This window comes from Rhinolophus sinicus, chromosome 17, assembly GCF_057876585.1.
Source record: "Rhinolophus sinicus isolate RSI-liver-muscle chromosome 17, RSI-T2T, whole genome shotgun sequence".
Lineage (NCBI taxonomy): Eukaryota > Metazoa > Chordata > Mammalia > Chiroptera > Rhinolophidae > Rhinolophus > Rhinolophus sinicus.
In genome coordinates this window covers 25056442-25082479 of record NC_142517.1, presented here as the reverse complement: position 1 = coordinate 25082479, position 26038 = coordinate 25056442, and the positions used below count along the sequence as shown (strand labels likewise).

General features: G+C 35.5%; 1 protein-coding gene across 1 annotated transcript in view; it reads left to right on the top strand.

The window, feature by feature from the left end:
* The first annotated feature begins 324 nt into the window (after positions 1-324).
* The window catches only part of DHX36 (DEAH-box helicase 36), a 41580-nt gene continuing 15866 nt past the window's right edge, over positions 325-26038 (top strand). Inside the window, exons 1-15 of the mRNA XM_019731989.3 lie at positions 325-662; positions 5668-5792; positions 6589-6820; positions 9741-9779; positions 10547-10717; positions 11735-11814; positions 12501-12575; positions 12717-12883; positions 14335-14416; positions 18445-18585; positions 18851-18953; positions 19326-19413; positions 22356-22411; positions 23910-23974; positions 24777-24920. Coding sequence (XP_019587548.2) covers positions 420-662; positions 5668-5792; positions 6589-6820; positions 9741-9779; positions 10547-10717; positions 11735-11814; positions 12501-12575; positions 12717-12883; positions 14335-14416; positions 18445-18585; positions 18851-18953; positions 19326-19413; positions 22356-22411; positions 23910-23974; positions 24777-24920 — 1811 coding nt within the window. The 5' untranslated portion in view covers positions 325-419. The remainder of the gene's footprint in view (positions 663-5667; positions 5793-6588; positions 6821-9740; positions 9780-10546; positions 10718-11734; positions 11815-12500; positions 12576-12716; positions 12884-14334; positions 14417-18444; positions 18586-18850; positions 18954-19325; positions 19414-22355; positions 22412-23909; positions 23975-24776; positions 24921-26038) is intronic.

The window sequence follows — 26038 nt, the reverse complement described above, 5'->3', positions numbered from 1 at the left end:
AGAGGGTTTTTAGGAGAAAATGCATCATCCACGGGTTTTGTGCCAACCTATGTTTAGTATCCTGAGCCTACTTGGACGCAAACTCCAGAGTTTACCACAAGGAATAACAAAACAAAACCCACTTCCTCAAAGGTTCAGAATGAGAAAAGTAAACCGACGCGCCTTTAGCTTGCTCTCCCTCCAGACACACATCGGAAAACGACGGAAGGAACATCCAATAGGACTGCACCTCAACACACTCTCGGCTTCCACGGCTGCCTACCCGTGACGTCACCGGAAATGGATGCTTGTGACGCTCAAGGGCCCTCCTTCTCGCGCTGGGCGCCGGAAGCAAAGTGAGAGTGGACGTGCACCCGCTTCCGGGCCCGTCGCCATTTGCCGTGGTTGCGGGTCCTCACGCGCTGTGGTCCTCTGGGACAATGAGCGATGACTACCATCAGAACTGGGGCCGCGATGGTGGGCCCCGCAGCTCCGGCGTGGGCTATGGAGGAAGCCATGGGAGGGGCCATGGAGGGAATCGGGGCTCCGGAGGCGGCGGCGGCGGCGGAGGTGGTGGTCGAGGCGGCCGAGGCCGACATCCCGGGCACCTGAAAGGCCGCGAAATCGGCTTGTGGTACGCGAAGAAACAGGGGCAGAAGAACAAGGAAGCGGAGAGGCAGGAGGTAATCTGAGATGCGATCGTGCACGAGGCAGGACAGGTTTTCCTTTCTCTCTCATCGCGCCTATAACCTTTTTTTGGCTTTTCTTTTGTTTTTTAACTTGGTTTCTTAACTGGTATATGTGATTTGTGAAGCGCAATATGAAGTGCAACGGTACACTAAAGCTTTCTGTAGCGAATATTGTATGGCTTACCGTGCCATGTGCATCTGACCTGAAGCAAACAACTTTATGTGGGCTGAATGTATACTTTGCCTAAAGGACGTGAGAACTGTGGACAAAAGAAATGTTAATTTCAGGTTCCGACTGAAATTAACATTATTCGCGTGTCGCTGTCATAGTGCCTCTGGCTGCCCTTTCCCTTAGAATAATTATGGTCACTTTTGTTTAAGATTTTTGCCTGAGGAACTCCAAAATAGCGACCCCCCTACATTAGATAAAGGTTTGCTGGGAACAAAAGCTGCTGAGCACTAGTTTGAATGTAGATCGTTCAAACGAAGAATAGTCCAGCTTCCATTTTTAGTATTAAAACAGCCACACACTCAGGCCTTTTGTTTTCATGTTGAGTTGGGGAGGTTTCAGCTTCTTAGCAGCTCCTCTTTGAGAAGGAAACTTAGGATCCTAGAAGAAAGTGGAAGAACTTTCAGGAGATGGTTTGGCTTAGGACCTTCTTTTCAGGATGGTGATTGGTTTGTAGCTTGAAGATTTGTAGTAAAGGAAAGATTGAAGTTTCCTGAGTGGCCTATTCTAATAAATATACAATTAAACAGAAGCTTTCTTTACATAAGTCTTAGAACAGCTTTTTAGTGACTTCTTTAAAAGCACCCTTTATATTAGGTACAGTGTAATTAAATCACGATTTAGGCTTTTGTTTTTAAATCATTTTTTATTTTTATTTTATCCATGTCGTTTTTATTGAAATGTTTTTGAGCGTTACCCATTCATCTTCAGAACTTAAGATATTATTCTTTTCAAGAAAAACCAGCAGGCCTCTTTGGCAACCAAAATTAACTTGTTCATTAAGCAAACTTTATTTTTTTATTAAGGGAAGCACATCTAAGTCATCTTGAAATTAGAAGATAATTGAGTGATTACTATAAAAGGAGGTACACAGTAACTTTCTAAGACTCTATCAAGTTTTATTTGCCCATTTCACACAAGGTTTTATGCATGTTGCTGTGGGAATCTGAAGAATTATGATATTCAAGGGGCTTACAGTCTAGTTGGGAAATAAAAGACCTAAACAGATGAAAAGTTAAATGAATGAGGAATAATTGTTCATATTATTTCCATCTGAAATCAGTTGTGCGATGGATCATTGTGAATGAAACTTGCTTTCCAACCCCTCCCCAAACTTTCTCCATTTTAGTAAATGTCACTACCATTTATTTATCCATTTGCCAAGGCCAAGATGGGATTTATCTTGGATTCTTCTTTTTTGTTTCAGCAAATCTGTTTGTTCTGCCTTCTTAATATATCCCAAATCCAGCCACTTATCTCCACAGCAATTACCATAGATCAAGCCACTATTTTGTTTTCTGTTCCTGGCCTCCTAACTGGTCTTCTAGTTTCCACTAGTTATCCTTTGTAGAGCCACTCCTGGTGATCATTTAAAAGCAAAAATTAGATCATCGTATTCTCTAGTTCACAATTTGAAATTAGAGGCCAGGTCACTCCTGTCTCGATCTAATAATACATTTCAGGGCATCCTAACCTGTTGTCCAGGAATCTTGGTAATCTAGCTTCAACATAACAGGTTTCCCTCTATGTGCTTATCTTGAAAGCAGTGGCTTTCAAACTTGTTGATGCTTTCCACAAGAAGGAATATAGTTTAAATTGCAACCCAGTGCACAGGTATTTATAACTGAAAAAAAAGTTTCATAAAATAGTACTTAATTACCTATACATTGTTCTGGGTTTTGTTGTTATTTGTACCTTTCTGCTCTTTTTTATTAATACTGGTCATGATCCTTTGATTTTACAGCTGGCAATATGAAAAGTCCTGGGCTAGAAATAAGAGGGCTTTGAAATTGATTGAGTTTTCCCTAAGAACTCCAAGCCATTAAAGCATTTCAAGGGGAAAAAAAAATGGGTTTGTGTTTAAATCCCCTCTGGTAGTACAGAGAATGGATTGAGAAGAGACAATCCTGGGACAGGGAGACTAGTTAAGTAGCCCTTCCAGTATTAAGGTGAGAAATGAGGACTTGAATGAAGACATTGGCAGTGGAGAAGGAGGGAGGTGGACAGATTAAAGTGACTTAAGAGCTAGACTCAGAATGATTTTCTTTGGAGGGAAGGGGAAATGACACTTTTATGACTATAAGGAACAGAGGTGATGGAGGAAGATGATGGACTCGGCTTAAAGACTGAGTTTGATGTTGTTGTAGGGCATGCAAAAGGTGATTTGAGGGAGGTAGAAAGCTACATCTGGATCTGATGCCTTGAGAAGTCTAGTCTGCAGGTGAACGTCTGGCAGTTTGTGGCCCTATGGCTAGTACTTGGACAGTGCAGGCCTGAATTCTGTATACCATTGCTTCTCCAAACTTGAATGTGCATAGGGATCAGTTGGTGTGTTGTTAGAAGGTAGAACTGGGCAGGGGTCAGAGATTGTACTTTTCTGCCAGACTCCCCGTGGTGTCAGTGCTCTGGTCTGCAGATCCCTCGGGCTGCCCAGTGCAGCACGGGGATGTAATGGGCAGCTGTGGGAGAGAAGCTCGGGAAATGATCTAGGAAGCAGCAGCCAGAGAAGAAGAAAGGAGATAGGTGTTGTTTTGGAATCGAGGAGTTTTGTTTAAGGGGGAAAAATGTCCGTAAAAAAGAGAAAGTGATCAAGGGTGGCAAGCACTGCAGATGTCACATAGGTAAGAGCAACAGTCTATTGGATTTAGCGACAGTGTCATTGGTAACCTTGATGAGAGCCCGTTCAGTGGAATGGTGGAAATAAAAACCAGATTGTAGTGGTGCGGCTAGTGAAGGAGAGATGGAAACAATGGAGTGCTGTCAAGCAGCTTTACTGTGAAGAGGAAGAAGAAAAATCGGGCAATAACTGATGAAGGTGGGAGATTTCAAGAGAGGACTTTGTTTTGTTTTTCAAAGTGAAGAAGTTTGACAATGTTCGTATACTGATGATGGTAAGGAGCCAGTCAGTATAGAGGAACAATATGTCAGAGTAGACCAAATTATACTGCAGTAGTCAAAGCCCCCAGTTCTTAATTGCTTATAACAACAGATTGACCATTGGAGTTCAGTTGAGAATTCTCATTATGAGCAAAAAGCTTCCACGGCTTCCACCCATCTGGAACATGACTGGTTTTGGTGGCAGAAGGCGAGGGGAACACCCTAAATCATCACCCCTGATTCTTAGAGACTCCCCACTCACATTTCTCTGGCCAGTAAGTCATGGCCATGCCTAATTCAGGGATGGAAAAATGCAGTTTACCATATATCTAGAAAGAAGCAAACCAGAATATTGATCAGCAACCTAATGACTACTAGAGAGAGAGAGAGATTTAGAAAGGAAGATAAATCTCACTAGAAAGACATAGCCCTGAGGAGGTGAAAGGAATTGGACTGTAGGGTGTAGGTGGAAAAATGAACCTTAAGCAGGAAAATGGACTCCTCTTTGATTTTAAACGGAAAGGAAAAGAGCCAAGGATGGGTTCTGATACAGGTGGGTTTAGGTTTGGTGGCAAGCAATTGAGGACATATCCTTCATTTTTGTTTTTTGTTTTATTGTGATTAATTTGTGTGAAATTATGAGGCTGATCTGGAAGATGGTATTGGTGTGTCACAGAGAATGGAGTTTGAAATACAGAGGGTGGTAATTGCAGATAATTACAAGCTGATAAGATAGCCATAGACAATTTGCTGGACCTCATTGAGAGTCTCCTTTGCCAGAAATTTATAACTAGAAGCAGAAAGAATATTTGAGGATGTCCAAAAGGGAGGAAAATAATTTTTAAAAGATCAAATTAAATCAAATAGTCATGAAACATAAAATGTGTGTCTTGAGATTTTCCATAGGGGGAGTGAGGTAAAGTGAAGGGTGATGGAATTGGAAGGTTAAGAGGGAGGCAGACCTACAAATTTTCTACTGCCCGTTGCCTCTGGACCCTCATTGTACAGAAATCCTCATTAAAATGAATTTATGAAATAATGTAAGTTGTGTTTTTATTAAAAGCATAAATGATGTTTTCAGGAGCTATTTCATTTTTCAGTCATCCCACTTTTGGGTTTACTTACAATTCAACTAATTATAATTTGCAATTATGAAAGAGCAGTTTTAAAAAAGTTTTTGTTCTTATGTTGTACTGTGTAACTCTTCTCTTCCATGTATTCTATCCCAGTAAAACAATATAACTCATATTTTCTCTGGTGTATTTTTTTTAAAATTCTCATTCTATGAGGCAGCTGCATCAGCTCAGCCTTCTTACTTCCCAATTTATTCCTCTTTTTAGTGTAAGAATTTTAAAATACTTTTAAAATGCTCATTGCAACCAGAATAGTATTTCCAGTTTTTAACCTTTTTTTTTTTTTTTCCACAGAACATTTGGGTTTTATTAGGTTGGTGTAAACGCAATTGTGGTTTTTGCAATTTTTTAACCTTTTAAACCGCAATTACTTTCACACCAACCTAATATTAACTTTAATTTTGGGTACCTTTGAAAATTCAAGATGAGAGAACAATCATAGTACTTAATATGTGAGGGTAGGAGGTAAGGAGACCAAGTTTTAAGGGACTTAAATATGCTTTTTTTTTTTTTTTTTACCAATTACAGTCATGCTAATTTTATACACATATAGTAGAAAAAGGTCTAGAAGGTTGTATACAAAAATGTTAATATTAATTAGGTCTAGGATGTGAAATTGGGCAAAAGGACAAGTGTGGGGTAACTTGAACTTGCTTTTATATTTGTTTGTTGAACATATATTGCTTTGCCTTTTTTATCAAATAATTTTGCAGATGGCTTTCTCATGTTGGTAAGGATGTTTTTTCTTTGCACTAAATAGAGAGCTGTAGTGCACATGGATGAACACCGAGAAGAACAAATTGTGCAGCTACTACATTCTGTCCAAGCTAAGAATGATAAAGATTCGGAAGCACAAATATCCTGGTTTGCTCCCGAAGATCATGGGTAAAACAAAAGTATTCTTTTAAAATATGGGCAAGGTGAAACACTTCTTTTATAGCATTGGCTAGGGAGACAAAAAAGATAATAAAAATAACATCTTTAGACTCTTCAATAAGTGAAATGTAGCCTGAAGTAGGTTTTTTTTTTTTTGTATATAAATAGAGCAGATTTGGTGAAAGGTAAAAAAAAAAAAATAGATGGCATATTCATTCCCACAGGAAAGCTAAATTGTAGGAATGGTCTATCTGCATATGAGATTTATTTAGTTGTTATTTATTCTTCCACCCATCATCTTTGTATTTCCAAAATTCTTCTGTCGGAGAGATCTGCAAGAAGTTAAATTGCTGCTGTTTTAGGAAAATCACAGGATCCTGCATCATGTAGAGAAGAAAAAAAAAGTGGAAGTTTTTCTGGGACCATGTAATGTAGCATCACATTTATAGCTCAGGAAGGGTGGCAGGAAGAAATGAAGTTGTGAAATAAAACAAGGCTCACAAACAGAAAAACACTAAATAATTGCAATGGGGGAATGCCTGTGTGTGTGTGTGTGTGTGTGTGTGTGTGTGAGAGAGAGAGAGAGAGAGAGAAACTACCACAAGGAAGAACTTATCTGGCATTATCTATTTGTAGGGAGGAAAAATTTTAATTCATTATAGGACTCTTAAGAATTTTTATAATTCCTCTAAGAGAAAAGAGTAAAACCTTTAAGATTTTGAAATACTTAAGCAGCGTATTGTTTTGTTTCAGGGCTGAAGTTTTTTATTTAAGCCTTTATCATTTTTTTATTTTGTCAAAATAGACATGGTACTGAAGCTCCTGCTGAGAACAAATCAAACTCAGAGAAGAAATTTGAGGACCAGGAAAAGAAATCAATAAATCAAGAAAAGAGGACATTTAGAATCAGGGACAAATATATTGACCGGGATTCTGAGTATCTCTTGCAAGAAAATGAACCAGATGGAAGCTTAGACCAACGATTATTGGAAGATTTACAAAAGAAAAAAACTGACCTTCGGTATATTGAAATGCAGGTAATGGGCAAGCAAGATGTGGAAAAAAAACGTCATCTCTTCTCAAACTTAATAAAAATGTATTTGTGGTTAGAGGTAGATGTATGGTATATAGATCAGTGAGATTTCTCAAACAGGCCTTCCTCTGTGGGAATTTTGTTTCCCCATAAAGTAGAGAAAAGCAACAGGAATGGAATTAGACATAACCTACAGTAGCCTATCTCATCTACAGCAGCTTACATTATGAGGAGAAGAAATAGGTAGTGCAAATGAAAAAAAATCACTCTTAATTTAACTTTTCTGGGCCAGTTTAGGGAGATGTCATAAGAGACAAGGTTGTTAGAATTGTAAAGTTTCTTCTAGGCCATTTAATGACAGCTCCTTCCTCTTAACAGATGATAAAATTAAATCTCTCAAAAGTTACATGATATGCTTATGTTCAACATTCTAAAGGCAGGAGTGTGACAAGAAGTGAAATTCTGAGTTTTTTCAGTATTTTCCTGCTAGGCAAGAAAGTTTAAGTTCTCTTTCTGTTACAATGCAAAATTGTATGCTTTGCAGATGTTCTAGAGATAGATGTAATAAAATAAGGTGAAAATACTAAGGGGATTCCGAGGGTCATATCTTTAATATGCAAAATACTGCCATTTTTGAGGAAGGAAGAGTATTACATCTCCTGTGGGGAAGAAGGGATGCATTGACTGTTGCCAGTTAATATTGGGTATTCTGATTAGAACAGATGAGCTGAGGTTGTTCAGAGGCCAAATTGTGTAGCCCTTTGATGCCTGTTGAGTGAAAATATGATACAACGACAGAGGAGATTTCAAGATGAACTAATTCAGAATGCTGTGGTTGAGAGCAGGCCTGATTTTATCATCTGAGGAGCAAGGAGAGTTAGCTACTGTCTCTGTTTGTTTTGTATGAAGGACAGAACTGAAATATTAAAGATGAGTGATAGATCTAGTTTAGAAAAAGAAGAAATGTGCAAAACATAAAATCAACTGGAGTGGTTTTCCTATTCACCACGTGTAAATGCTTCACATGTACTACGTGATATAAACCTCCCGACAGCCTCGTGTCTGTTAAAGAGATGAGGAAAAAGAATCTTAGTTCAGTGACTCTGTGGTTGCATAGCTAATAACAGAACCAGGTCTAAAATTCGGATGTCTTTAAGAGCTTGACTCTTTAATCCTTCTTGGTAATATGCCATATTTTCCTTGTTTATAATTTATTTAGTAAACATTGATTTTCCACTTGCTAGAGCCTGTCATTGTGCTATATTTTTTGAAGAGCAATAAGACATTCTTCGACAGTTTATAATCTCAGTACCTCACCTCAGGTTTATAGCCAGAAATTAGGAAATAGAAGGTTTGTCTACCTTGGGAAAAAAATAATTGGATTGGAGTTCTGTTCAGCAGCATTTACATATGCAGAAAACAAATATGGTTAATGCTGTTTTCAAATTTAATGGGATAGATTCTTTATACTTACGCCAAGATGGTTGCATTTAACTACATGGAATATTAATATTTTTAGAAATTGTTAAGAAATGGTTTTTAAATAATTTTAAAATTATAACAAAACAAATTACTTAGAAAGTGTGGTGACTTATTATTTTCAAAGCACTGGAATTCATTTAAGTCACCACACTGACTCATTTTTATGACACTGGTATAAATGACCTGACCATAAGAAGCACAGCGTGGTGACTGTAGTTAATACTACTGTATTGTATATTTGAAAGTTGCTAAGAGAGTGCATCTTAAAAGTTCTCATCACAATAAAAGAAAAATTTATAACTGTATGGTGCTGAATATTAAATAGACTTGCTGTGGTGATCATTTCACAATATATGCAGATAGAACATCATTGTTGTATACCTGAAACTAATGTTACACGCCAATTATATCTCAATAAAAAATATATTAGGGCACTTTGACACAGTCTCCATCTTGACAAACCAAGTTGGCAAAAAATTAACAGGTGATGTTTCAAGAAACTTTTAAAAAGCGTGGCGATAATGTATTAGATTACCTAGGACAGTTATCATTTTAGGTTTTTGTTTTTTTATCCTTTTCAATAAAGGGGGTTTGTTAAAGCTGTGGCTTATTTTTTTATACCACTGAAGGGTTGTTTTTTTTAATGTTATTTGATGTACCTGGTTCAGTGTAAACCATAGTGCTGCTTCTTAGTACTCGTATATGTCATTTTTATGTAGTGTGGGTGTGGGGTTCCTAAAGTTTTCAAAACTAGAAAGAAATTATCATGTAAAAGATACAGGAAGGAATTAGATACTCCCTCTTTAGTACTCCAGTTGTAACTCACCAAAAATTTGTTGAAGTGGCTTATGTGCGTCAAAAACTGCTGCTTGTTTTTTATATAAAGCTTTTTCAAAATTCAGATCTTTTGGCGGCCCTGAGGTAAAACATTTGATACTCCAATTTTGACTTAACCAAGATCGCAGTTCTTAAATGGTAGTACCTGATTTTCTTACTGCAGATATTACTTGTTTTAAATTTTCTTTTATACTCAAAGGCAAATACCCAGAAATAATCTTTGAATCTGCTCCAGCGCCTAATGGATTGGTAAATAGTGGATCTGTGATGTCTAAATCAAATCTAAAATGAATATACTATAAAACAAATAGAAAAAAATGCTGAAAGTGAGGGATTATAAGAATGCTATTCAATGATCGGGTTTCATTTTACTGCTGCTAACTAAGAATAATAGAATTCTAATTTTCAGTGTTTCAAAAATAGTGATTGCTAATTCTTTTTTTAATAAAAAATAATATTTAAGTCTTGATACTTTACATAAGCTGTGAGATAATAAAAATACTTTTGTATTCTAGCTTATTTATTGATGATATATTCTGATTACCAGGATTATAATATTTCCTTTTTTTGGTGAAAATTAATAACTTTTTTTTTCTTAATTTCAGAATTTCAGGGAAAAGCTGCCTTCATTTGGAATGCAAAAGGTAAAATGAATATGCACTGTTTAATTTGATTTGCAAAATTCTTCTGTACAATATTTTTTAAAACTCCATATCAAGAAATATAAATTAATGGTCTTTTCTCTAAAGGATGTTATTGGAGGTTCATTTTCTTTTGAATTGTTGAAGGACAAAAAGAAAAAATGGTCATGAAACAGTTTTCCTGAAGTTTGCTCGTATTTATGTCCCTAGTTGAAATCTTTAGAGTTTAAAAAATAGAATTTTCAGATGTAAGTTATTTTGGTAACTTAGGTATTTAAAACTTGCTTTTATTTTAATTATTTGAAAACAAATGATCTTAAAGTAAATTATGCTCTTATTCTTTAAAATAGTATATAAAACTTGTGTTGCAGACAGCTATTTTTATGAATTATGATATAAATCCCTAATGTCCTCAGTAGTTGTTTAGATATCAGGATTTGCCTTGTACTCAATAGCTCCACATGTCAACATTCTTTTTAGTTAATGTTAATTCTTATGCATGGAACTTGTGAACTGTCTCTTTTTGTTCTTACCAGTGTGTTTTCTTTAACAGTGCTTTAGCTCTGTTCTTTTAATCATTTGGTGTTTTTTTAGCTCTCGAAACCTGATAGATCCAGATAGCCAAACTGCCAGCATTATGTGTAACAACATTTAAACAGTATTAATGTTTATTAGAAGCAGCTACCTTTAGGTTGGTAGAATTTTGATAACCATCTTTTCAGACTTAGTCGACATGTAATGTCCTTCACTTATTTTTCCTTTTGAAATAGGAATTGGTAAATATGATCAATAATCATCAGGTGATAGTAGTAAGTGGTGAAACTGGTTGTGGAAAAACCACTCAAGTTACTCAGTTCATTTTGGATGACTACATCAAAAGAGGAAAAGGATCTGCATGCAGGATAGTTTGTACTCAGCCAAGAAGAATCAGTGCCATTTCAGTAAGTTATCTCTCACTTTAAAATTCCCCACTTTATTTTCCATTTTCCTTTGGGTAGTCTTGCTAGTAGCATTTTTTTCACTTATTTTCCCAAGACCTGTTGTTTTTGAATTAGTAGTTTAAATTTAAAGTAGTAAAAAGTGAAATAATGGCCTAAGTCAGTGTATACGGGATATGCTGATTGGGAAATTTTACTTCTGAAGTAGTATTTCTTTAAAATTGGTCATGTCATTTTTTTGTTTCTAGCCTCATTTATCACTATTTGGTCACAAAAAGACTGGTGGTTACTTTTAGTTCCACCGATTATAATAACATTTCGTCTATCCAGAGTTTATCTTTGGCAGCCATAACTTTCAGAGCACAAGAACTAGAAGTTAAGAAACATCAGTCTCTAACAAAAAGAAACAAAAAAATTTTAAAAAGCAACATGTGCCATGCCCCCGAAAATAAGACCAAGCTGGACAATCAGCTCTAATGCATCTTTTGGAGCAAAAATTAATATAAGACCCAGTATTACATATATTATATTATATTATATTACATTATATTATATTATACCCAGTCTTACAGTAAAATAAACCTGGGTCTTATAATAATTTTTGTTCCAAAAGACGCATTAGAGCTGATTGTTTGGCTGGGTCTTATTTTTGGGTAAACACGGTATTTACCCTTGAATTACAAGTTTAGACCATGATTTCCAACTCTTAGAAAAGACAAAAAGAGGGAGAAAATAATGCAAGGATGCTATATAGAAAAGGCACTTTGAAAATAATGATGAGACTGAATTTTGCCTTGGAGGGCTTTATAAGAGAAAATGAAAAGTAAGCATAAGAAACAAGTGGTCTGCAGCTCTTAAGGGGCACACAATGTTAGATACGTCAGAATTTAATATCTTTTTTTAACTCATGAGAACGTAATGAACAGTTTTTCAGCAATCCCAAAGATCCATGGATGTTCAGGATATTTGTACTGAAGGGAATTCTGTTTTCTTTGTAACTGTCGTTTATTTTAATTAAAGGTTGCAGAGAGAGTGGCTGCAGAAAGGGCAGAATCTTGTGGCAATGGTAACAGTACTGGATACCAAATTCGTCTCCAGAGGTAAAGAATGTTCATGCCTTGTTTACTGAGAGATTTTAGTGAAAATGTAAAGCTGGAAATTGTCCCCATTTTTATGCTGATTATTACAGTTAAAGTTAACATTTAAAGTAACTGAAGCATAGGAGGCTTGCACCCACAGAGTCATTTTTTTAACCCAAATTCAGATTGGATTGCTATTTTAATGTCTTTTATGTTATGGAATGATTAGAGAACTAACTTATTTCCTGGACGTACATTAGAAGACCATCACCTGTCAGTTTCCTATACCACCACCACCCAGCCCCTGACTATTGATTTTGGTATCTTTAACCCTCTGATCCCACTCCACTGTATTTCTTTAGTACTTTTCTGGAAACAAAGTTTCCATTTACCTTTTTAAATCAACTGACTTTCCAATCACTGAACGGAAGTTTAGGCCTCTAAGTAATGTGTCCTTTTCTGAATGTTAGTGGTTATGCCTTTAAAAAAAAATTATTAACATTGTAGCATGACAACAAAAATAATGTATGATGAATTTGAACGTAGTATTTCTCATTACCCTGTTGTGGTAGGCATTCCTATAACTAAAAAATTAAGTATGAAGGTATTCATTAAATTGAAGATTTTCTAACGTTTTGTTAGAAAGGTACTTAGTAATTTACTAGTAAAGAAACTAAGAATTATTAACTCTTGTCTTTCGTTTCCAGTCGGTTGCCAAGGAAACAGGGTTCTATCTTATATTGTACCACGGGAATCATCCTTCAGTGGCTCCAGTCAGACCCGTGAGTATGTTTCAGTTCAGGACATTTAGTTATTTTTTAAAAATCTAATGATTAAATTGGATGATATTGATGGTTGACGTAAAAGTATTCCTTTTTCAAATTTCATACTGAGTTACATACTTCACCACACTTCTGCTTTAGGCATTTGTCCAGTGTTAGTCATATCGTGCTTGATGAAATCCATGAGAGAAATCTACAGTCAGATGTTTTAATGACTGTTATTAAAGATCTTCTCAATTTTCGACATGACCTGAAGGTAGTATTGATGAGTGCAACATTGAATGCTGAGAAATTTTCAGAATATTTTGGTGAGTAAAATTTATGATTGTTACTGTAGAAAGTTACCACAAAGCCATTAGATTCAGAGTTAATTTTTCAAAAATCTAACACAGGTGCTAAGCATCGAGTAGTCAAAATAAGTGTTTAGCAATTCATTTATTTTAACATTTTCCTAGTCTCATAGATTAGAGAATTGGGGCTATTTTTTATTTAAATAATGGCATCATCTCTGTTCTTGTAGTGAAGACGTAACTTTTTGGTGCTGCCACCAGATAATTAAGGTGGCATCAATGAAGTCAAGCCACAGATTTGAATAATTTTATAATTTTTTTTATTTATTTTTGTGTGTGTGTGTGTGATTCTTCCGTGGCTTTTATGTATTATCTATTACAGGTTAGGGTAGCAGTTGGCTAATAACAGTAATACTAGCGACAAGTTACGGAATACCTTCAATGTGCCAGGTAGTATGTTTGGCACTTTGTGTTTATTAATTCTCATACCACCTTGTCAGGCAAGTGCTATTGTTTCATTTTTACAGATGCGAAAACAGCCTCAGAGCAGTTAAGTAGCTAACCCAAGGTTGCATAATTAACAGAGGGCGAGGGGATTTGAAACTAAATTTGACTAGTTGCAAAGTACCTTTTAAAATTATGCTTCACTGTCTCCTGCTTATTGGGGAAGGAAGGGGGAAATGAGAGAGTTAAAATGGAATAGAGCTGTATTTAATACATGGTACTGTATTTAATACATGTTTAATACATGTCAGCCGAATTTAATGTATGTTCTTGTATTTAGCCTAGTTGACGCTTAAAGCCTTGTGAGATTGGTTGAGTGTATCATATCTCGTTTTCTGATGAGGTATCCAGAACTAAATTTGAGTGATTTACTCAAACTTACGCAAGTCAGAGGCAAATCTGTGATCCACCTCAGATAATTTGACCTCTGCTGCAGTGTTGACCTTTGTTAACAGTGTGTACTGTTTGTTTTGTTTGGTATAAAATAACATTTTAAAAAACAGTACTAAGAAATGTTTTTTCTAACTAGTGATTCTAAAATAGTAACAATTTAATATTTGGTTAGGTATTGTTTTAACTATCTTGCTTTTCCTGATGCTGGGTGCCACAAAAAGAATGCTTCTTATGTAGATTTCAATAAAATCTGCACTGCCCCATCTTGGCTAATGATGAACAGAAAATAACTTTTAACGGTTTTGAGTCCAAATTAAAAGTCTCTATTCTTTGGTATTCTGGGTTACTTTGTAGAACTGTGAAATGTGTGTGCAGTTTAGTAGCAATGAAGATACTGAGTCAAGATTAGATCGCTGCTTTTATTGAACTAGATATGGAAAAAATAAGGTAGAACTGTAAAAGTTCAAGACCATTTTCTGAAGTTAAAAAAAGTAATGGACTTGTCCTGTCTATAATGTTTATTTTTATTTTGAACATTTGGGTATAGACTTATATTGTGTCTACCATGATAGGTAACTGTCCAGTGATACACATACCTGGTTTTACTTTTCCGGTTGTGGAGTATCTTTTGGAAGATATAATTGAAAAAATAAGGTGAGTAAATATTGGGAAAAAATAGGTTAAAAAAGTACTAATATGTCACCTTTCCTGCAAACTTTAGTTTCAGAAACTCACCCTTAACAACTCCCTTCTAAAACATTGTTTTTCCTTAAATCAGGGATCCCCAAACTTGGTTGCAAATTAAAATGGCTTAGAGCATGTTAAAATTTAGATGCCGCATTCGCACTCCCTACTTGAATTACATTACAGAGTCTGGGCTGCTATCCAGGCCTCAGTATTTTTTAAACATCCCTGGGCATACAGAGAACAAACTGATGGTTGCCATTAGGGTGAGGGTAGGGGGCTGGGTGAAAAACGTGAAAGAATTAAGAAGTACAAATTGGTAGTTACCGGGATGTAAAGTACAACATAGGGAATATCGTCAATATTGTAATAACTATAAATAGTGCAAGGTGCGTACTGGACTGATTAGGGGGTCACTTCCTTAATTATGTCAGTGTTTGACCATTGTGCTGTACCCCTGAAACTAATATAAAATAATGTTGGATGTCAAACAAAATAGGTCCCTGGGTAGGCAGCAAAGCTTGGGAACCTCTGTCTTCAGTGCTTAAATCCCACTTCTGGTCCTCATACCTGGTTTTTATTCTCCGCGCACTTCCATTCCCCACCCTTTAAAAATGATTTTCCCCACGGGTTCTCAATTAGCCTTTTCTCAGTCTGATGTGATTTCACTGTGCAATCCTGTTTCCATGACCATACTTCTATATTGTCATAGTTCTCTGCACTATAGCCTCAAAACTGGAGCTCTTCTGAAATGTAAACTTGTTATATAACTCTATACTCAGAAGCATTCCAGTACCATAGATACTGGATACCTAGAACCTCACATTTTTAAAACCAGAAATCATTATCTTACATTCCATTCCCACCATGCTTCCACCAAAAATTAAAACAATGTGTTTTGTTCAGTATGCTTTATCGTGCTTACTGATAGTCTCCACCCAGTCGTCTAAGCTATAAATTTAGAAACTATTAATATTTATCAAGAAGTTATATCCTAGGATAAGTTAAAGGGTTACATATTTAGTAAGTCTTTCTGTACTCCTCGCCCCTGTAAGGCAAACCCTGAGAGCTTTCGCCTTGAACATGTCTTCTTATTTTTATTTCTTCTACTGAAGGGCCATATAACGTCTCCGCTGCTAATATAATAGTTCCTCTTTTGGCACTATGGTCTTCACTCTTGCAACTGCTGCCATGTATTTTCCTAAAAAATCTGGTCATGTGAGCTTTCTCCCCCTAGGCAAGACTGCTTAGAGTTTTCTGTTTAAGAACCTTTATTGATTGATCACAGTGTATAGCAGAGCACCTCACTGGTATGCCCAAGTAAGTCACTGATCCCCACAAAACTCTGGCCATTAACCGTAGCTACTAGCAGCCTTCTTCAAAGGGTTGTACAACATTGGTATTTTGATGAGTACAGCGCTGGGAAAGCGCAGCCCCATAGGAGCAGGTTCCAATTCCATAACAAGTTCTCTCAAGGCTCGTCATAGTCTGACCCCATCCTGTTCTAGCCTCACGCATCCTAAGTGCACCATTCTCTGCTCTGCCAGCATATGCTTTTATTCACAACTTGGTGCTTTGATACATGTTATTTCCACCTTTTAGACATACGTTTGTCTCCTTTCCATCATTTCATCTGTAAGCTGTTGATTATGTAAAAACAAATCCCAGGTTGATTGCCTGTTAAGGCTTCTCTGATACCTCCCACAGAATGAGTTGCTTTCTCATCCAGACTCCCATTGCACTTTTATCATGATCCTTACCTTATCATAACACTTACCTTATTGCCACGTAACATATCTCTTTATATTTGCCTTTTGTACTAGGTTTTACATTTTTCAAGGTCAAGGATTTGTCCTGTTCATCTTTGTAACTAATGCATAGCACAGTGCTTGGCCTATAATAAACATCTGAATAAGTATATGGGCCGATGTAAAACACTTGTGAGGAGATTTTTCAAGATTCTACAGCTTGTTAAATGAGAAAATGAAGAAATGATAGTAGGAAGGTGAGAAGAAAGATCCTACTACGTATTTTACATGGAGAGAAGTCAGCTGAATTTTTAGTAGACATTTATTTAACATATTTTTTAAGGTATGCCTTGCACTGTGTGGTAGGATCTGAGCCTAAAACAAGGAAAGACTTGGTGCATACCCTCACAGCTTATATATCTAGACAGAGATAATGTGTATGCTATTAATATAAAGTATGACTGACCTGTTCTGGGGAAGTAGTTTGTTAAGGATGAGATTATATAGCAGGGATAGGCTGGGCAAGTCAGGAAAGCAGTGAAATTCAGAGTAAGACAGAAGGAAGTGTGTATGTCAGAGAGGATAGGACGTACTAAAAGTGAGGTAGATAGAATGTTCTGGTTTTATCAGTGCCCATAAATTTTTATGCCCTCCCGCAATTCCACTTTCCAGCATGTGTCCCACTTCCCACCACAGCACATTTACCAGTTGTTTTCTAAGAGAATAATAATCAACAGCTTGACAATAATGAAAACAAACTTTCAGAGATCAGTAATGTAAAATTACATAAAGATGAATTGCTTTCTTAAGCTCAATAGAAGACACCTTATGTTCAAGGAACTGTAGCTAAAGGGTCTCTTGAAGCAAAAGGATTGTATCGATTCACTCGTCAATTGGTAACTGGCCCTAAGAGGGGAGTTGAAGGAGGGTGGTCCTTGGATAGAAGTTTTCTGCAGAAACCCCCAGCTATCCCCTTCTCAGAAGAGCTGCACTACAGGAAAGTAGGGAAGACAGTAGGGTGAGATGATACGGAGGGTTGTGATTGGGCCCTTGGGCATGGGGTCGAAGGTTTCTTCTGGTGTTGGAATTGTTGGAAGCGGAGACAACTGGGTCCATCCTGCTGACTAGGACTAATCTCTGTCTCAGGTTGTCCTACCTCACGTTGGTGACTCTATATGTATCGAAGACGTTAGGGGATTCCTGGGTCACAGGTACTGAATAGGGAAGGGGATTAACACTTCTTTTGGGTGTCTGCTGTATGTCTGCTGTATATCAGGCACTGTGCTTTTACTCACTTTTTTTTGTTTTTAGTCTTATGCCAATACTGTTACAAGGGTACTAAGCTCTCAAGAAAACTAAAGGCCAGAGATTCACATAGCTAGTCAATGGCAAAGGAAGGACATCATTCCCATATTCTGAATCACAAAGCCCATGCTCCATACGCCCTGTTCCATCTAGATGCTGTCCCTAGGTGAACTCTGAGGGGTTTGGGGGTTAAAGTTCAGGTTCATTTTTCTTTGTCTCTCTCCACTGCCATGCTTCTCAGAACCTATTTATAGTAGGTGACATTCTTGCGGAGATGTGCCCTGCTTATAGCAGTTAGTGCAGCATGGTGGAGTCATAGCATAGCGTTGGACAGACATGAGATCTGAATGCTGATCCTGGCTCTGCCATTAGCTGTCTGTGGGCCTGAGCAGAATTAACAGGTCTCAAGCCTGAGTCTGTGGATCTATAGATACACTATCTGAATCTCCTGGAACACTAATTAAAATTCCTGGATTTGCAGTCCCCAACCAGACTTGAATCCAAATCACAAGGTGTAGGATTTAGGAATCTATATTATACAAACTAGGGGATTCTTGTGTGTACTCGGGTTTGGAAACCTATATGTAAAATCTGAGTCTTCTGCTAGGCAATCATAACTATTATTTTGGACTTAATGCTAACTTTTTTTTAGAGCAAACTTAAAATTGAAGGTGAAAGTTATTCTAGTGTTTATTTTTCATTTTGATTGCTGAAGATGATCTAGAGATGTATATACTTCTACAGGGAAGAGTGATTTTTATACAAAATGTCAGATTTTATGTTAATGAATACTTGCAAATTATATTTAATTAGTGTTCACTAGAAATTATAGTGAAAATGTTCTTTTAAAATCTTTTTCAAAATTGTAAATGTAAAAAGTTGTAGATATTAGCTAAAACCAGAGTTTCAAAAAAGTGAAGCTATTTAAGAATGTTTTTATTATAGATATGTTCCAGAACAAAAAGAACACAGATCCCAGTTTAAGAGAGGTTTCATGCAAGGGCATGTAAATAGACAAGAAAAAGAAGAAAAAGAAGCAGTCTATAAAGAACGCTGGCCAGATTATATAAGGGACCTGCGGAAAAGGTAAGTTATATTTTGTTTGAAAGTAAGAACACAGTGACTAAATGACTAAAACAAAAAGCAGGGATTGTCTTCTTGAATTTGTGCATATGTAAGGAGACCATCACAAGTCTCATATTTCAGCTAAATACTATGCTGACTTGACTTGTAAACACTATTATTATCCCAGTAATTCCCCCATTTGCAGGTTGAGTTAATTTTTAGAATTTATAGGAAGTTAAACCTTAGGAAATGTTACCCAGTATTTCATGATTGTCTACTTTGATAGGTATTCTGCAAGTACTGTAGATGTTGTGGAAATGATGGATGATGATAAAGTTGATCTGAATTTGATTGCTGCCCTTATTCGATACATTGTTTTGGAAGAAGAGGTTAGTTTTGTTTTCTTCAAGTAGCATAATTTTAATTTTATTTATCAAGGCCATGAAAAAGAAAAAAAAATTCTTAAATGCTTTTTTAAAAAAATAGACTATGGAAGAAATTGCTTTTAACACCAGGAATAAATCTCAAAATACCAAAAGATTTAGCCATTTAACCTATTTGAAGCAAAGACTGAATAAATGAAATCTGGTTTATAAATCCTATTTTTAGAAAACAAGTTTATGACTCTTTAGTTATAATCAGTAACCAGAATTAATCCTGAGCTAGTATAATTTTAATGAAGACTTAAGCGTGCACAGATTTTTACTCTCTGTGTATTTTGTTATGTGATCCTTTGTAATGATTATTTCCCCTCCATACAGGATGGTGCAATATTGGTCTTTCTACCAGGCTGGGACAATATCAGCACTTTGCATGATCTCTTGATGTCACAAGTGATGTTTAAATCAGGTATTATAGAAATTTATTTTATTCCAGTTCCAAGAGTGGTACTTGAATCCTGTAGCCTGGTTTTTATCTTTTATTTGCAGAAATGTTGCTTCTAAGGCCACCTCAGTATAAGAACTTGGTGGCCTTAGCCCAGGTTGGGTTTATTTCAAAAGCTGGAATTTTTTTAACCTGAAGTTCCAGGTCATAGATGAAGATGGTGGGTATGTAGTGAAGTTCTTTATTTAATATTACGGTGAGAATATTTTCCTTCTTTTCCTACATTTGCCTAATAAACTTGAGCCTTTAGAGTTAAGATGTTGGCATGTGAGGTTTTTTGTTTTTTTCACTCACTGCTACATTTAGTTGGGCAGAAAAGAAGTTTGAAAGTATCCCTTAGCCCAGTGATTCTCAGCTATGGTTATACAAGTTACCCTTGGCGCTTCTTTAAAATTCAGATACCTGACGCATCCTCACCCCAAATCTAAGAATGTGACCTGAACATCTGAAGTTTTAAGAATTCCTGAGGTGATTCTGATTATTAAACAGCATGTTTTGAGAGACATAACCTCTTCTGTCTTAGAGAAATGCATGGGGACATTTTTTCCTCTATAAAATTCACTTAAAGCATTTTCAGATGTCATTTTTAACTTCAAGTCAATCAAATGCAAAGTAAATTCTATTTAGTGTTTTATAATTCTGAATATAATTCTGACTTTAGTCTGTGGAAGTACTTTTGACAAATTTTAATTTTATAAAACTAAAAAATATTTTGATCTAATTGTATTGGCTAAAATAGTCAAAGGTGTATTTTTTATTCTTTGTTAAGTCCTATTATGGTAGTGCCCTCAAAGCACTCTCTATAATTAAAATCATTTACTCTTTTTAAGTTGGAAAAGTATTTTTATCTGTTTACCATGACCTGTCTATCATGAAATACTGCCTTTTCTTTTAAACAATAACCTTTCTCTATAGAAAAAGAACAGTCATCATTAAACTCTACACTGAATTATTTTTTTAAACAACTGAAATGTTTTGTTTTTTTTCGGCTGAACTTTCCAACTTTGGCCTCTTTTTCTCCCATCATAAACACTACTTATGGTCTACTTTTAGTTTTAAAAAATGTGATTGTGTATATATATTTATGAAAAAAATCGGGGGAAGATATATACCAAAATGTAATATCATTTCTGGAGGAGTGGGGAAAGGGAGTGATATTCTAGATTATTATAATTGACTTCATTAACTTTTTATAATAATTTAATTATTTTCAAGAATGTAGGTGTTTATACTTTTACCAACAGCTGAATTTCTTCTAAAGCAAGTCGTTCAAAAATTTAACAAGGGTCTTTTCTTCTCAAATAAATTATATTTTAAAATTTAGCCTTAATAACCAGTTATACAGTAGAACGGGGAAAATTGATTGAACTCTATATGCTGACTGAAAAGTAAATCTTGAAACACAATTTATCAAATGCTTATCAACATTCTTATCGCATAAGAGCGTAGACTTTGTTCCTGTTGATTACTTTGGTTGTGTAATATCAGCATTATAAACTATTTTTATCCCAATTGCATTGTCTTCAACAGAATTTTTACTTTTATTATCCCTGACTGCTCATTTTTTCAACTTTGTAATGAAACATTTTAAACTTACAGAAAACTAGAGAAATCATATGACTACCATAAAGCAGTTACTTTAGTGCAAGAATTATTTTTGGTGTCTATTTTTTTTCCTTTTTAAAGTAAATTGTAGCTGTCACATTTATCTCTAAATGTATAATCATGCTTTTCTAAAAATAAAGACAATTCCTTATATAACCACAATGCCATTATCATGGCTAATCTTTTAACATCATCTACTAGTTCAGTCTATAATCATGTTTCCCCATTTTTTCCCCCAAATGCCTTTCACAGCTAAGTTGTTTAAAATATTGAAAAAGTTAAACCAGGTAAATCTTTGACTCTAGCTGTAGAATATTATTCCCATCTTTTCCTTACTTTCCCCCATGGTAATGACTTATGGAATTTTCTGGATTTCTCTGAATTTTTATGGTGTCGTTTCATTTGATCCTCTCTTACATGTATTTCCTATAAACTGGAAATTATATCTGAAGGCTTGATTCAATTTTAGTTTTTTGGCTTGAGTTTTGATTGAGTTGATGTATTTCATACTGTGTAACAGAGACAAGTAATTCAGAGCATTCTTTTCTAGCAATACCAATTGCTTGACAGCATTTCACTACTTTTTAAGTTCAGAAGGATCATAGAGAGTCTATGGGAAGATCTCCTTTGAATAACAACAGTTCTCCTCTGGGAATATAGAGCTACCTTGAATCATTTGGGCACAGTTGCTAGAGATTGAAATCAGTTTGCAGTTTTTGTAACCACAGCTAACTGTGAAATTTACCATTGCTGCTTTAACACTCACCCTCCATTCCATACTGTGCCACATCAAACTTTCTATTAGCTAATAATCATGAATGAGTTTGAGCTATTTCATTTTGAAACTTAAAACATAAATGTAATTTAGATTTCTAACAAAATTAATGTTTAAAAATGAGGGTCACTTTTGGAATGTATTACATTTAACCAGTGCATTAAAATAGTGAGGACCATCCAAAGTACAAACTTAGATCCATTTTAAGTAAAATTCTTTGATCTTCTATTAAGGAGTGGAAATGGAGTTGATGCTTTTCTAGTATTTGAAAACATTGCCTCCAACTTTTAAGCATTCTAAGAATTTGGGAAATATGCTAATCTAATAATAAAATAATAATAAAATCTTGACAGTAACTTATTAGAGCACTCAGAAAACAAGAACATAAGAATAAAGTTGGTCTGACTATATGTAAGAATATAAATTAAGAATTATGTGGCTTAGCCTCTGAACTCATTATTCCATATATGTCTGATGGAGCTTTTCTGCAACTATCTTAAAGTTTAATTTTCCTTTTAATTTTCAGACAAATTTATTATTATACCTTTACATTCACTGATGCCTACAGTTAACCAGACACAGGTATGTTGTTAAATTTATTCACTCTGTCTTTTAAACTGAGGCAAGCTTACAGGACTGATACTTGTGTGTTTCATTTTATTACTATGTTTTTATTTTTAAGGCATATTTTCAAATAGTAATCCATATAAAAAATACTCTTTAAGTAAGTACCTTTCCAAATGAGTCTTCAGGGGATGATTTTTCAAAAACTTGAATAAGAGGGTAATCCACAAATCAAATTAATTTTGTCAACAGTAGGGAAAAGTTTAAAGATTGGTTTCACCAACAACTTGTGTGGGTTTCCTGAATGAAAGAAGAAGAGGTATGTGAATACCAAGAAAAATAACTCAACCTAGAAATTAAGTATCTGACATACTATATACCTTGATATTTGAAATTGTTATTTAACAGAATTAGTATATTAGCATGTATGAGATTGGCCTATTTTGTATGGTTTTGAATATTTTGGCTCAGTCAGATTCAGGGATCCCTAGTTAGAATGAACACTGCATTCTCAAAGGCAAGGTAATTTTCTGCAGTGTTTGTGGGCCCTGGTGGAATGTGATGGATCAGAAAATCTACTTCTCTTCCCTTTTAGTTTTTCCACTCTTTTTGTAAGAAAATATCAACACATTTTTTTATTGAGACCCTTTTAATATCCTTTCTGCTGGTTCCATAGTATTGAGTAAGGCTCAGTCAGCTGAATTAGATGTAGAGTGCATACCTGAGGGAAAAGAAGAGGAAACAGAGAACCCTTGATTCCGAAGACTGGACGGCAGAGTATCCAGTGAGAAGGCACTTCCATCTCTGACACCCTAATAGTTAATTATTTATTCCTTTACTAGAGAATATGTGACTCGACTGGGAAACAAGATTTCTCTATTATTGATTATTATTTTTATACTATAGGGGATAAGTTTATGCTTTTTTTTTTCCCTTTGCTTTACAGTCAAGTGGTACTTGGCTACATGTCTTTTCATCTATTTGGGTGGCTTTGTCAAGGGTGGTATTGTTTATAGGATTCAGCGTTTGAAGGGGATTTTTTTTTTAATCTAGTTAGATTTCAAAAGCTACTATAAATGGTACATCCAGCTAATATCCATTCTGATGAGTTGGGCATTTGCCTGGTTGATTGGTGTCCTTACCATATAGTTTTGGGTAATTATTCATAATTTTTATCCTTAAACTAAATTTCTGTCCCTTAAATGTTTGATTAGACTCTAAGATGTTTATACTGTCCAGTTTTTGTTCAAAAACATTCTATAAATTTAAATTTCATTTAAAATCTTGTTTCTGACATCAGGGGAGATTTGGTTTGGTTTACTGAAAAGGAATTTTGTAGTATTGAAAATGATGTATACCTTATAAATTCATCTGTAAATATTAGATGTGTACATATGTCAACTAATGAACACAGAATACTAAAAAAGAACAGTATCTGAAGGAATTCCTCCAATTGCAAGAATGATGTATCAGAAATTACTATACTTTTGGAGTTTTGATCTATTTATTCTTACAGGTGTTTAAAAGAACCCCTCCTGGTGTTCGGAAAATAGTAATTGCTACCAACATTGCAGAGACCAGGTAAAAATAGATTTTAATATCAACCTAGTGATTACATTAGTTTTGAGCCTGATAAATGATGAACATACCTTAATCTTTTTTCTTTACAAAATGCTTTGCAATTTCTTGAAAATTAATTTAGTCATGGTAGTGAGCATAGGTTTATTTTATTGTTTTGTTATTTAACCTATACTAATGTTTTAGCCCTCTTCAGAAACAGCCTTTTAAGTGGTTTTTTTTCCAAACCTTTCCTAAAGAATCATGGGAGCTGATGTCAGTTTTGTTCTCTTTGCCTTTTGTTGGTTGGGGATGGACTTACTTGGTAATTTGGCAGTCATTTATTAGGTTGGTGCAAAACTAATTGTGGTTTAAAAGGTTAAAAATAATTTCAAAAACCGCACTTTTACACCAACCTAAATATGTACATCTTTTAAAATGTATTCTCTTGGAGGTATACCAGTATCACTGCAACAGATTGTTCTGTGGAAACTGATATTAAACCATGGCACTGGGGGCGGTGGGGGGTGGCGGAGTGTCCACAAAGCCAGGTACAAATATCATCACACAAGCTGTGAAGTCTGGCTGGGGACAAATAAGAACTCAGCAGGTCCTCTGCAGAATTGGCACTGTGCTGCCACTGCAGCTGCTGAGGCTGCCTGCAATGAGGTGCTGGATCCCGTAACTGCTAAGTGTGGGGAGAGGGGTGAAAATCCTGAACTGCTAAAATCTATTTCATCCAGTAAAAATGCTCTAAAATCCCTCTCTGTGGGCCTGTTATAGATTAATGTGCTTTTAATACTTCATATATCTATTTTCCAAACAGCATTACCATAGATGACGTGGTTTATGTGATAGATGGAGGAAAAATAAAGGAGACACACTTTGACACACAGAATAATATCAGTACAATGTCTGCTGAGTGGGTTAGTAAAGCTAATGCCAAACAAAGGAAAGGTCGAGCCGGAAGGTAAGATGGGACCTTTGTCTGAAGCCTTTAGAACACACAAACATTTTAGGTAGTAGTAAAATGTACTGCTGGCATTTAAAAGTATTATCTACTAAGAGTTACCTTTCATATTTTTTGAAACTTACTGTAGCACATTTTTAAATGGGAAAGTTGTTTTAATCATAGTTTCTTTGGAATGCTATTTTATGATTTTTCTTATTTCTCGATCCAGTTAATGAAAATTAATATTTATTTTTAATTCTTATTAGCTATATTACCTATATATATTTTTTTCTTAAAAGCATATGTACTAATGATAATGGCAACTACTAATACTCTGAATGACAGGCCGTCTCCTAATCATATTAACTTGCTTAATCTTCATCAGAATGCTCTGAGGTTATTATCTCTCTGTTAAGGCAAGGAAATTAAGGTACAAGGAAATTAAATAATCCATTTAAAGTCACACAGCTTTGTAAGTAGCAGAGCCAGGAATTGAATCCAGCAGTCTGCTTCCACAGTCTGGGCTCCTAATTGCTGTACTGGACGGAGCTGTACTGTTAGTAACTGGTGAAAACACAGGGAAAGTACCTTTTTCCATTGATGTAGTGGAACATAAGAAATGAAAATATCGCTGTGTTAATGGAAGGAAAATGATCTGCCTTTAACACAAATACTTGTACTTCTTGTTCATTTTGATGCATACTTCACAGTGTTTACATCCTTATGCATGTGCGTGGTAGAATCATCATCTGGAGTTGTAGAAGAGAGGTTTTCTTTAGCCTCTTACACGTAGAATGAAAAGATTCCCATTAGTCTTCAGATACTGGCGTAAGTAAGAAAAGGAGAGTTGAAACAAAATTTGACAGACCATTTTAAGTTTGTAATAGATCTATAAAGCTCTGGCTCACTTGCTGTAATCTTTGCAGATTATCCCAGTATAGCTTGACTTCCATGTAGTTTATTAGATTATGTAATTGATGCTGTCGAGCCTAAGTCATGGCTTAGTCCAGGAAGTGTACTCCTCCAGTCATTTATTAGGGCATAACTTGATTGGGGACCAGCAAGACTAGGGTCTTCCCATGCAGACCTGTCACACTACTGGATACAGATTTAGAAAATATTCACCGTAGTACATG